The sequence below is a fragment of the Thermobia domestica genome, chromosome 6, assembly GCF_964235325.1.
Source record: "Thermobia domestica chromosome 6, izTheDome1.hap1.1, whole genome shotgun sequence".
Classification (NCBI taxonomy): domain Eukaryota; kingdom Metazoa; phylum Arthropoda; class Insecta; order Zygentoma; family Lepismatidae; genus Thermobia; species Thermobia domestica.
The window spans coordinates 161,736,004-161,748,534 of NC_137459.1; the positions used below are offsets into that span (position 1 = coordinate 161,736,004).

General features: G+C 36.1%; 1 protein-coding gene across 6 annotated transcripts in view; it reads left to right on the top strand.

Moving 5' to 3' along the window:
- LOC145688299 (synaptophysin-like protein 2) overlaps positions 1-12,531 on the top strand; it is a 63,345-nt gene that overhangs the window by 5,787 nt on the left and 45,027 nt on the right. Inside the window, exon 3 of one of the 6 annotated variants that reach the window (XM_081762301.1) lies at positions 12,318-12,347. The exons of 4 other annotated variants lie outside the window; for them this stretch is intronic. In XM_081762301.1, coding sequence (XP_081618427.1) covers positions 12,318-12,347 — 30 coding nt within the window. Of the gene's footprint in view, positions 1-12,046; positions 12,070-12,317; positions 12,348-12,531 lie in introns of those variants that run through there. One more of the 6 variants, XM_081762307.1, reaches the window with a different exon arrangement.

Sequence of the window (12,531 nt, forward strand, 5' to 3'; positions counted from 1 at the left end):
GAAATGTTTGAAGAAAAAAAAAAAAGACCAAAGCTCACATGCCAAATTTACACTGTGATGCTTCTGACATCAAGGGCGTCTCAAGAATACCTCTACGGGGGACAAGTTAAAAGTTATAAACCTAAACAGGAATTATTTTGCCCCCATTGAAATAATCGCTAAATTTTGAACAAGTTTGGGACGAAACATTGTCATCTCTTACCGTTTCTTTTGGGAGCTACAGGAACTCGTTAACACTTATGCGAGGATTTCCCCATGCTGCAACTCAAAAGGAATAGCAAATAATTGTTTGAAACTAAAACGAAGTACGAAAATGAATATGAGAAAACAAACTATAAAATTTTCGAAAACATCAGTGTCTCGGAAATATCTCTATTGGGGGGCGGCCAACTTCACAATGTCAAATAGAAACAGGGGTCGATTTGGCTGGCCCTGAAAGAAGTACTAAATATCGTACCACTGTCATAGACAATAGTTCATGACAGTTTGTACCGTATAGCTGCTAGAGAAGCTGAGTTGTTGGGGGAAAATATGATGAGATACGATTTACGATGCTAGATTTGGGTGTTTTTTTTAATCGTTTATACTGCTAAATATCTTGAAAAACATCGGACGAAACAATGTACGAAATAAACAGTGAATATTTTGCAGGGAGAAATTTACGTATCCATGCTAAAATTAGCCTCAGCTTCGTCACTTAGGGGCGGGACGGAGGAAAACTGATATGGGATGGGAATTCCGTCATTTTAATTGCAAATTTAAGTTCTAGAGGAAAAACATGTGAATGTTATTTGAAACATTTTTTCGAACTGTGATAGGGGTGGTGTAATCAGTTAAGTCTAGGTTCACTAAGGTATCTTCAATTAGATTGGTTAGATAGGAATTTAGTGTCTTTCTCGCATCAAAGCTACATAAAACGCAGACAGACCATTTAAGATGGAATTTGAACCACTGTAATGGGTTCAAATGTCAATATTCTCCCATCGGGAATTGAATATTTCATATACAGACGTTACCTTAGTCGTTAGTGCAAATTTTATATGAAATTAATTTATAATATGGAAGCGATGCAATACGTTGTACTGTAATGTAAAGTCAAACATCATATCATTTTTTGTATGCAGAAATAGCTACCCCTCCTGTATCACCTAAGAAATTAAAGTTTGCGTCGTCACTGCTGTAAAATTGTGCCTCAGAAGACGGCAGGGACATTTTAAATGCAGTTAACAGGTAGTGACTGAGAGCAGTATCTCCATTGTTCAAGTTCCAGCAAGCAGTTCTTCGCTGCCGATTGAAGTATAAAATAACTAGTAGTTAAAGCCCGTCACCAGGAGAAAGACGCTCTTTTCTATTGAAAGTGATATTCAAGAAATTATTGTCATAACCAGGGCCGAATTAAAGGGTGGAGGTGCAAAGGTGCACGTGCACCCCCCTTCGTTGTGAATTTACAGTACCTAAAGTGAGAAGCTAGCAGTGAGTTTTGCAAAATCGATTCATCGAGAGCAGATACTTAGCATTTCCAGGACAACTCCTCATTCACACCACAGGTGCCTAAGGGCATTTAAAAAACTCTTAATTCAAATGTACTAGCTGTTATTTGGTGCACCCCCCTCAGAAAATCGTGGATCCGACCCTGGTCATAACATATGCTCCCTCTTGAATATGTGTAAACCTACCTCCCCTGGAAGCTAAACAAACAAGAATGGATGTGATTTTCAAACTCCTTGTTGTTTGGCTATGCAAATTTTTCGAAAACCTTCCGTTTTTGGGTGTGGCATACTAGTTCTTGCTCGTTGATTTTTTTCAATCTGAAGAATGAAAACCGGGACAAACAGGCATCCCGAAAGCCTTTTCCGGGACGGTTAATTCTTTCGTTGAAAACCAGGACTGTCCCGGAACGCCGGGACGTCTGGCAACTCTAGACAAGGAGATTCATGCTCATATGTGAATGATGCGTTCAGAGCGCAGGTTCAGCTAGTGTCGTTTTAACGGTTTTCTGTTGATATCCCCCTTACTTAAAATCTACATTAACATTTGAATAGGATATCAACAAGTTATTTTTCCTAATCATTTTTAATAGTTTGAGAGCCATTTCCATCATTTTGATTGTTCCACGAAAGTCTTTTGAGTAGTATTTTAAGCAGGGTGGATTGATTTAAATTAGTCTTATTTAAATCACTTGATTTTTTTAAAATAAAAATCGTTGATTTAAATCAAATTCCGAAATAAAATAATTTAAAGTGAAAATAAGTAAAATCCCGTTTCTGTTCTGTTATTTCGGTTACGGAAGTTAATAATCATAATACAATGAGACTCAAATATACAGTATGTACAGCATAATATGAAAACAAGTGTCATGCACAGGATGATCAGGGAAAATCCCGTTTTGAACGGGTAACGGAGCAATCCTGCTTTCTTCTCTTCGTAACATTGGGTTTGGGTTTTTAAATCGTTAACTGTTCCAACGGGGGAAATCACCATCGACATTTAAGACGAAAATTCTTTCGTGTGCGCGTCTGCTTGTTTGTTTCCAAATAATAGGGCGTATTTAGAGGGGTCCTATCCCCTCACTTTTTTTTTTTCTTTTTTAGATTTATAACTTTAGGCGAAATTTATGTATTTCGTGCCTCAAGCTAGTTCCAATTTTTTTAAAATATGCCCCTACCAAATATCAGTGACTTTGTGAAAAAAAGTGTCATTTTGATAAACGTTGCTATACTTTTTCCTTAATGCTTAACCTTTTAAATTAGAGGGTGGCCGGGAAATACGGACGAATATTAAAGTGCTATAAAACTACTATAAAATACATTGATTTTTTTTTTTTTTTTTAAATAAACACATTGAGTAACTTCTCCATTTATGTATAATAAATTGTATCCGGCATATGACCACCCAAGGCTGCACAGCAATGAGCAACGCGTTCATTGAATTTTTCGATGACGCGTTCACAAACATCTGGTGTGATGCCGTTAATAACCCTCTTAATTTCATCCTTCAGTTGTTGTATTGTCTGTGGTTTGTTCACGTATACTTTAAATTTCACAAATCCCCACAAAAAAAAAAAATAAAATAAAATAAAATAAAATAAAATAAATAAATAAAAGGGTTAAGAAACATTGTTTGGGATTGATATAGGTTAACAATTAGGGATTCATTCAAAACTCAACCCTAATGCTTTTTCTTCAGTTCGCGACTTGTAATTTACGAGGAGAAAGATTTGATTTAAATCCAAAAAAATCAACAAAAATGATTTTTTTTTTAAAAAAAAAAAGAAAAATCATGATTTTTTCCCACTCTGATTTTAAGACAATCTGTGACTGGAGTCTTACTACAGCTCTGAATCAAGAGTATTTCTAAACAGTGCATGCTTTTCAAAATAATTTTCGTAAGCTGCACAGAACCGAATAAGTTCTGTCTCCAATTTTGCAGTGGTAAGAAATCCGGTACATTTTTTCGGTTTCTTTGCGTAATCATGGTTGTTTATTCTTTCATTCTTTTCTTCGCTGTCACCAAAGAAGGGCTTCTCTTTTTTCCTTTGAATTTCAGTTTTATAAATTTTTGCGTGAGATTTCAAATGTATCAACATCAGATTTCGTTAACTAGCTCAGTGAGAGATTCGTACTGCTCTACAACCATAAACTGACTGAAGCTTTTACTTACAGCATTCAATCTTTTCAATATAAAGAACCGAAATACTGCCATAAATGCAGTTTCCAACTTTCCATATTCTTTCAACAGTTCAACAGCCTTGCTTAAAATCAATTTTATTTTCATGTGAGTTTTGTGAAATCACAACCAGAGTCTTGTGGATTACGTTCCAAGGTACAGACAGAGAATTATAAACATAAACTCTTGCTGCCCATCTCGTTCCTGAGAACCACCACAGCTTTCATATTTGTCCTTTAGCAAGAAAGAATGTTAGTACTTTACCTGATATGCTCGCAGATTGTTAACTGTGAACTAAATCAAACCAAGTAAACCATTAAGATGAATTGAAACAATTACATTTTCCTTTATATGACTGGCGGCTCGGTACCCTCTAGAGCCTATCGCTTCTAGACAGGCGGCTGTGGTTACTTTGTGGTAAAAACGCCACTGCTAAAGGTAATACTTGATTATTTTCAGCCAAAGAAGAAAACAGTGTAAGTTTTCTAATGTATTTAATTCATTGTAGTTAGCTTTTCCCCTTGTTTATTCAGTAAACAAATTATAGCAATGCATATATAAATTACAAGAGAAAGTTCTTTCAGATGTTAGCCTATTTGCTTCTGTGGCATTCGTGAAGATACTATGGAAAAGAAAGGTAATGATACGGAGTAGGTAACGTTTTTTAGTTTTTATTTTATTCTTGAAATTATTATACCAAGCTCATTCAGTAAATAATCAGAAATATGTTGGCACGTATATATTACAAACAGCAAAATAACTACATTGTTCTTTTCCAGCATTGTCCCCCCCCCCCCCTCCTCTGTTAACGCATGGACAATAGCACTGATTCCACAAGAAGAAAAAAAACAAAAAAAACATTTTAACTCGTGTGTAATCACTCATGTACCCCTGACTGGATTTTCTTGTCATTATAGAACCCGATCCACTTACTGCATCTATAAGTGGGCAAAGGCTGTCGAAATCTGAGCCCAACTTTCGTTTTCAGTGAAAATACAATAAAGAAATACCTCACCGACAGCTTCATACTGGCGGAAACACACACACACACACACACACACAAACACGTCTATTTGTTATTTTAGTGTCACTTTTCGGAACCCACCTCGCACATGGTTTCCTGAACCAGGGTACGTCATGAACGGTTTGCTGGGCTGATCCTGCAGTTATGTCAATCAATGAACTTATTTTCAATTCAGTAATACGCCAGTTTTTCCATACCAATCAGTGTTGCTTTCCGTAACTGCAGTGAAAGAGCGACTGCACGTGGAGAATCTTTAACACTGGTTATTCAGTGTTTGAACTTTTCAGCCCACTCGTAATCTTGTGGTCAACTCGTGCAATTGTCACCTTATTGGGCTGTCATATGACGAAGAATTTTTCAGTCAGTCTCACTAATTCACTCAACAGAAATTTAACGATTCTCCTCTGCTTCAGCCTGGAGCAATTTTGTAAGATCGGCCGTATAATGGACAGAGGACGAGACAATCTAGCGGAGGTTCAATACCGTGAGCAGTTCAATAAAGCCTCGTACCGCATATTGACTCGAGGACGTGCTCGACAAAGGCCAAAGGGAAGGGGGGGTGCGATGGCTCAATGGTTGAGCGTTACTCTCTTGTCCGTAAGGTTCCAGGTTCGATCCCAGCTCGCACCAAGTGAACTTTGTAGTGGAAAAGCGTCGTCTGCGTGTTTTTTTTTTTTTGGGGGGGGGGGAGAGGGGTTCTCCTGTTTCACCCGACTTCTTTCATTCTCATGATCAGTCTCCTTTAGTTTGCACGGCGTGGCCGTGGGACATAAAACTGAAAGATTTCATTTCATTTCGTCAATGCCCTACGTTCTGACTGAAACACGCAGTCAATGCATGTAGACCTCTCGCTTCGCATCCACTCGTACCTCACTCTGCCTTGGCTTGGCTGGCCTTCCTCTGGTCGATATGAGGCCGGCTTAAGGGTGCCACCATCGTGTGTAACTTTTCCAACGGCCCTTGTGTGCTAGTCCGTTATGTCACCACTAAGCAACACACACATTTAACAATGTGGTCGTATTTTATGCTTTTTATACTTTGACTGTTCTGGTAATTTATTGAATGAGGCTTCTAATACTAAATTTGGTACAGTAATCCAAGACTAGTTTTGTGACAGACTCAAGTAATTTGTGTGGGGTATTAAACGCGATATGGCATTTTACGTCGTTCTATTATTTACAAATTTCCAACCCAGCAAGCTAGTTTAGAGATAGGTGTTCTTAATTTGTGTATTTAGAGGCTGCAAGCTCAAATACCAGAACAGATATGTTTCATTTTTCCATCGTGTGGTACAGTTTAATATTTCTGTAATGTCCAAAATGACCCTTTTATCCCTCCGTTTACATGAACTATCTTGTTAAGAAGAGACCACTGTCTACATTCAAAAGCTCTGAACTCTTACTTCTGAATATACAAAATAATATATTGCTTAATAAGACGTATATGTATGATCTATGTAGGACACAAGAAGTAAAATTTTGAAACTTTTCCCATGCCCTTCAGCTGACGATAAATTTTCTTTTTCCTGATAGTACAGTGATAATACTGTTATTTCTATTTGATCCGTACAGTCTTGAAGCTTTTTACTCACGCCAATAGTTAGTATTGCGGAACACGTAGACAGAGTTAGGATTGCAGCGCGTAATCTTAGCCCATGGCTATTCATAAGCGTTAGCTACGCGTTATTTCTCATGCGTACGCTTGTAATACGCTGACCATGTATTTAAATGTGGATGGCTAATCACAAATGCGAAAGCAATAAAAACGCGGAGAAAACGTCTGCACGAGCGTATTTAGTGCGTTTCGGAACAATAGACCGCCTGCTGTTTAAAAGATGTCTAAAGGAAGGAAAGAAAGGAAAGACGTGTTGCCGGGCAAGGGGATTTTAGCAAGAAACAGCTGCTTTTTAAGATGCTTTGTGCAGAGTACTGGAACTCTGTTATTATAGACCTGGACTTGGCCAAAAAAAAAAAAAAAAAATGGAAACCCTGACTGGCTCACAGTATGATTTATAACTCTGGCAAAAGTAAAGTTACCAAATAGCCACCTTCGTCGCGTTCGCTCTAGGGGGTAACGCTTCGAAAACGCATTCTCAAATAGCCACAGACTTGGTCTCCTTCAGATCTCTTTAGTATCAGAAGCCAATCTATTTACGGGTGGAAATTGAGCTGATTTTAACAGGACTAGACTTATGTATAGATTTTGTTAAAAGTAGTGGTTATATTAGCAACGTTTATAATGGTTTACGTTCTTCACACACTACTCTCAACATGTAAACTGTTTACATCTTCACATATCTTCTATTTGTTGGCAGTAGCTTGTGTAATGTGTTTCCTGAGCTCCGTAAGCATGGCAATGGGTCGGATATACAAAAATGTGCAAAAAATGTCGCATACGCTGTGACTGTTTGTCGAAAGTACCTCCGTTTACTTCATATATTCGAAATCGCTGAAGGATGCAAGATAACGCAAGACTATTGATAAAGGGTTGTATAGATGCGTTTGCATATACGCTAAGGATTGCATTCAATCTCGCTTTAAAAATATGCGTTTTTCCGGATAAATGGAAATCATCTATAGTTTGCCCAGTACCAAAAACCAATGATAAACACGAAATAAATAACTACCGGCCTATATCAATTTTACCTACTTTTGCAAAGATATTTGAACAAATCCTATACCGACGGATAATTGACCACATCCAACCCGTAATCTCGCCATATCAACAAGGCTTTATCCCACACAAATTAACAACAATAAACCTTGCACTTATCACAGACTTTATAGCAAATTCGTTAGATGTAGGATGTCAGGTTGATGTAATATATATAGATTTTGAAAAGACATTTGACAGAGTCAATCACAAGGTACTATTACATAAGCTAGGCGAATATAATTTCTCTTCTCCCTTGATCAAGTTCTTTTCATAATCGAAAACAAACTGTTATCTACAAAGAATATAAATCATCTGATTATATTGCATATTCTGGAATTCCCCAGGGCTCTAATCTAGGTCCGTTATTGTTCTTTTTATTCATTAACGATCTCTCTGATCATATATTATTAAGTAACAAATTGCTTTTTGCTGATGACCTCAAAATATACGGTAGGATAAAGACCATCCATGACTGTCTCGATTTACAACGTGACATGGAAAATATTGCTAATTGGTGTTCTCTTAACAAACTCAATGTAAACATAAACAAATGTAACATTTTATCGTTTACCAGAAACAAAAGTCAAATAGAGTTTGATTTCTCAATGAATCAGACCTTACTAAATAGATTAAATTTATTCAAAGATCTTGGAGTTATATTTGATTCGAAACTGACATTTAATAACCATATAGAGAACATAGTTAACGAATCTTTCAAGATGTTAGGGTTCATAATTAGAAGTGGAAAGGAATTTAACAATAGTACTACACTAACAAAAATGTATTATGCCTATGTCCGATCAAAACCGGAATATGCTGCTGTGATCTGGAACCCATCACAACAGCAATACAGACACCAACTGGAAAAGGTCCAATCTAAATTTATCAAATACTTGACGTAAAGGACAACTAGAATCTATCCATATTATGAAAATTATCTAACATTAATAGACAACTTCTGTATCCCTACACGTGAACAAAGGCGAAATGTGACAGATATGATTTTTCTCCATAAAATAGTACAAAACGAATTTAATTGTACGGATCTCATATCAACATTAAATTTTCATGTCCTGACACTTAAAACTCGTGCTTATAACTCTGGTCTGTTTTATTGCAATAAAGCAAGGATCAACGTATTATTGAAATCACCAATTTGGAGAATGTGTTCCAGTACTTGTAACAAAATATGTATCAAACACAAAGAAATTGACATCTGCAATATGAACTGTATGTTTAAGAAAACTATTGTAAATGTATTAGTATTGTAAGCCCAACACTATAATTGGGCTTATGTCTGTTGTGTTGACGGCAAATAAATAAATAAATAAATAAAAGTTTTCTCAGTATTTTTATTCAGTACTATCTGAAATGCTCATTCTTCACATGGGGAGAATAGGTTTATGGAAAAGATTTCAATTCCTTTCCCCATAGGATACACATTTCAATGTAAGTGTAATTGACAAATATATATGTTCCTTTACTCCATTTATGATATATATTTTGAACAATCCTTCCTTATCCATTGCTTTCGTGACGGAAGGAATGTTTTCTCCAAATTTCATGGTTCTTCCTATAGTAGTATGGCCTGGGCGATGATGAGGCCCTCACTTCTACTCTTTTATGTAATAGTATAAGTTTGAAGCAAAAAACTTCAACATGGGCACGCGACTACACTCTGTGGGTCAAGGCTGTTCTGAAATTATAACAGATATTACTTGTAGTAGTTCAATAATTGTATCAGTATATTGATTTTACATACATCTGAGGTAAACAATGAAAACTATTCACATACGCAAATTGCAAACGTTGCTTATTGACTACACACACAACTCTTTGTGAAAATAAGTGAAAATAAACAGTCGAGTGATCGAGAACGGTGGGCACTGAAGGGAATCAATTGGTAAAACCAGTAAACACCTGACATGATACCGAGACAATCCTTTTGATGAACATAAGGTCAAGATAATAAGGTAATTTCTTTGTAAACGAATGCAGACGCTAAAATGTCTTCCTCATTCATTCATTGATTTTGTGTGTGTGTGTGTGTGTGTGTGTGTGTGTGTGTGTGTGTGTGTGTGTGTGTGCTCTAATTTTTGCATTGTAAGCACATTTAATTAAAAGTGTAACCTGTTTTACAAGAGCTAACTCAGTTTCAAACTAATAATAATATTTTGATGAGTCTTAAATCCTTGAGTGAGGAACGAAACTTAGTCCCAATAGGGTACGAGAAGTTAATCTTTGGTTTTATCAGCTTATTGCGTACGCCACTTAACTACCTCTCATACTGGCACAAGACTATTTTTGTTTTGTTTGCGATTCGCATATTTCTATAGATAATTTCCATTGTTTACTCATACATATGTAAATTAATGTATACAGTAATGCGATATTGCAGGTGAGTAATAATTTCATTAGAACAAAAAAGGTTTGACAGAATATTTCATACATAAATTTAAATCCACTTAGCCTTGTTCTTCGAAATGAAGTACCAATGCTCATCGTTGAGTAGTAACATTCCCTGTAGCTCTAGAGAATGTAACCAGTTTGTAGTGTTGGCACTGGAAGAAAATATGTTCATATTTGTCTTACTTGTAATTCTCTTATTTTATGCTACTATCGAACAAAAATATAGTGAAAATATCTTTGTCAGTATATTTTCTTCTGTTGAAATCTCTAAAAATTTCAAGTTTGTAAGAGAACTGGAGACATTGTCGGCAAAATTTTACAGAATACGCATGTTTTCCTCTATACGCTTACTTCGATAAGTGCCGCATACAAAAAGAATCCATGGGTATAAGGTCAGGATAATGTGCCGCCCACGTCATATGTCCCCGCTCCCAAGTTATCTCCCACGAAGCTGAGCGTTATGGGATAGCAACAGGGTGTACTGTATTGTGGTATATCCATCCTGGAGTAATGGAGGCAGTGTAAAATGGGTATGTAGATAGGTTGCCTCATTAATGGGTCCTTCGACCAAGTAGAACAGACTAAACCCTGTCAGACATTATTCCGATTCTGATATATATATATCGTGGCGATCACCGTATTACCGACAGGAATTGGAAAACCGTGTTCCAATTTATGGTAGGCTATTAAAACGTTGATATTGTGTAAGGCATAAACGCTTCCACTTTTTTACTCTGTTGTTTTACAGCAAGTAGCATTTGGATATCCTCGGTAATGTTTGTATTGCATCTGCACTATAGGATTTATTGTCTTAAAACAAAGAAAGAATAATCTTATTAGATCAAGCTGAACGTGTGAAGATTCTCTGCTGATTCAAGCTGAATTGTGTGGTTGAAAATGCTTATTTCCGTATGTAATTAATTTGTGCTATAGTACTTGCTACTATATTTGAAAAGCATAATATTGACGTGACCCAGACGAAGAATTTTTTTTAAAAAAATCCTAATTCTGTGGCAGATAGTCTAGTAGATCATGTGCTGGAGTCTTGATTTGTAGCAAAAGTCTTAGTTCCGGCAAAAAACTCCGAAATTCCAAATGAAACTCAATTTTTGATCTTCTACTACAACGTAGTCCACAAAAGATAACGGTTACCAAGTTGAATCCTTCCTATCAGTCTTTGCAATGTATGTATGTGTGTACTGTTCTCATCTTCAGAAGTTTAATTCAGGCACTCTAATATTTTAACAAAATAATTGGTTGAATGACTTTATATTAGTAGGGTCTTGTGATATTAGCAAGACCTTTTGACGGTGAGTATGTAATGCCTTCATTTATTGTACATAAAATATCAAGCTACCGAAAATAAGCTCATACTGTAACACACAAAGAGTGAAAAAGTGACTGACTGGACCGAGAATCAGACCCGGGGCCTCCGAGATACCGTGCCAATGAGTTAACCACTACGCCACCCAATCCAGTCGGTAACTTTTTCACTCTTTGTGTGTTATAAAATTCGCACCTAGTGAAGATCTGGTGTGTTAAAAAAAAATCGGTTGTTTCCTCCTTTCATTAGTATATAAGCTCATACTAGTTTAATTTCTTTTTTAATTGCCTGTGAATTCAGCATTTTCCTCTGTGGATGGTCTCATTTAAAATTAAATGCATAATATCATTGTTACTTTAAAATACATTAACTTAAAAGTGTAGAAGTGGATGAAAATAGAATAGCAAAGTTTTAACTTCCACCATTCTTCCTAAACTGCAAGAGGTTGGGCAATCGATGATTACAAGGTTCGATATAGACTCATAGGAGATTTATACAGGAGGTACATAGGTATATTTACCTGTCGTTCAATCAAGTTTCTGCTCCTCTCTGCGAGTATTTCTGTATTTGTCACTAAAAATGAAATGTGCACTGACTTCTACTTTCGAATTTACGTGTAGTTATTCAGTTCCACTTCTCATTGCACGCCGATGAAAGTTGATCTTAAGCAGATGAGTATGAGGTACAATTGAAGCTTTAGGCAGTGAGTGAGAGGTTGTTTCCGAGCTTCAGGTAGGAACCCTTTCCGCGGTATCAATCTTCAGATTTCCTTTTTTTTCTCCACCTCCCGCACTCTATTCAATTGTGGTATACAACAAATTTACATATTGACAGATTGACAACATTAATCTCTATCCCTTAGGTCAGGATTCTCCAGTTCAGGTTGAAAAATATTTATTCAGCAGATTATTGTTCATGATCCCATGTGTTTGAATGCACCAGGAAGAAAGATCAATGCATTGGAATTCCAAAAGCTGTTACACTAGTTTGTGTCTGTATATATCCTTTTGACTAGATAACACAGTTACGCGTAGTAACAAATGCTTGATAATGAATTAATGAAAATTTATAGTCAAATTACAGAAATTCGTATATTTTAGTACGATTTTCTTAATGTAAATAGTCATTGGAAATACTCATACATGACTATAGTTTGACTAATTACGTAATGTTTTCTTCACACTACAGAAATATTTTTTGCATTAAAACGAAGGTCACTAATTACTTTTCTTTCCACAGCCAATGCCAACTCAGTATGACACTGGAATGGTAATATCTGTTATCTAATTGAATGCCTCTGATTTTAAATCACAAAATAAGAAAGAAAGCAATATGTTTGAAACTTGTTGATATGACTTGTGCATGATTTTAGTGCCATCAGTATAGCTATAGCATGAGTGGTTTAATTACTTTTTGAGACAGAAATTTATTTTTACTTATAGAATACATTTAG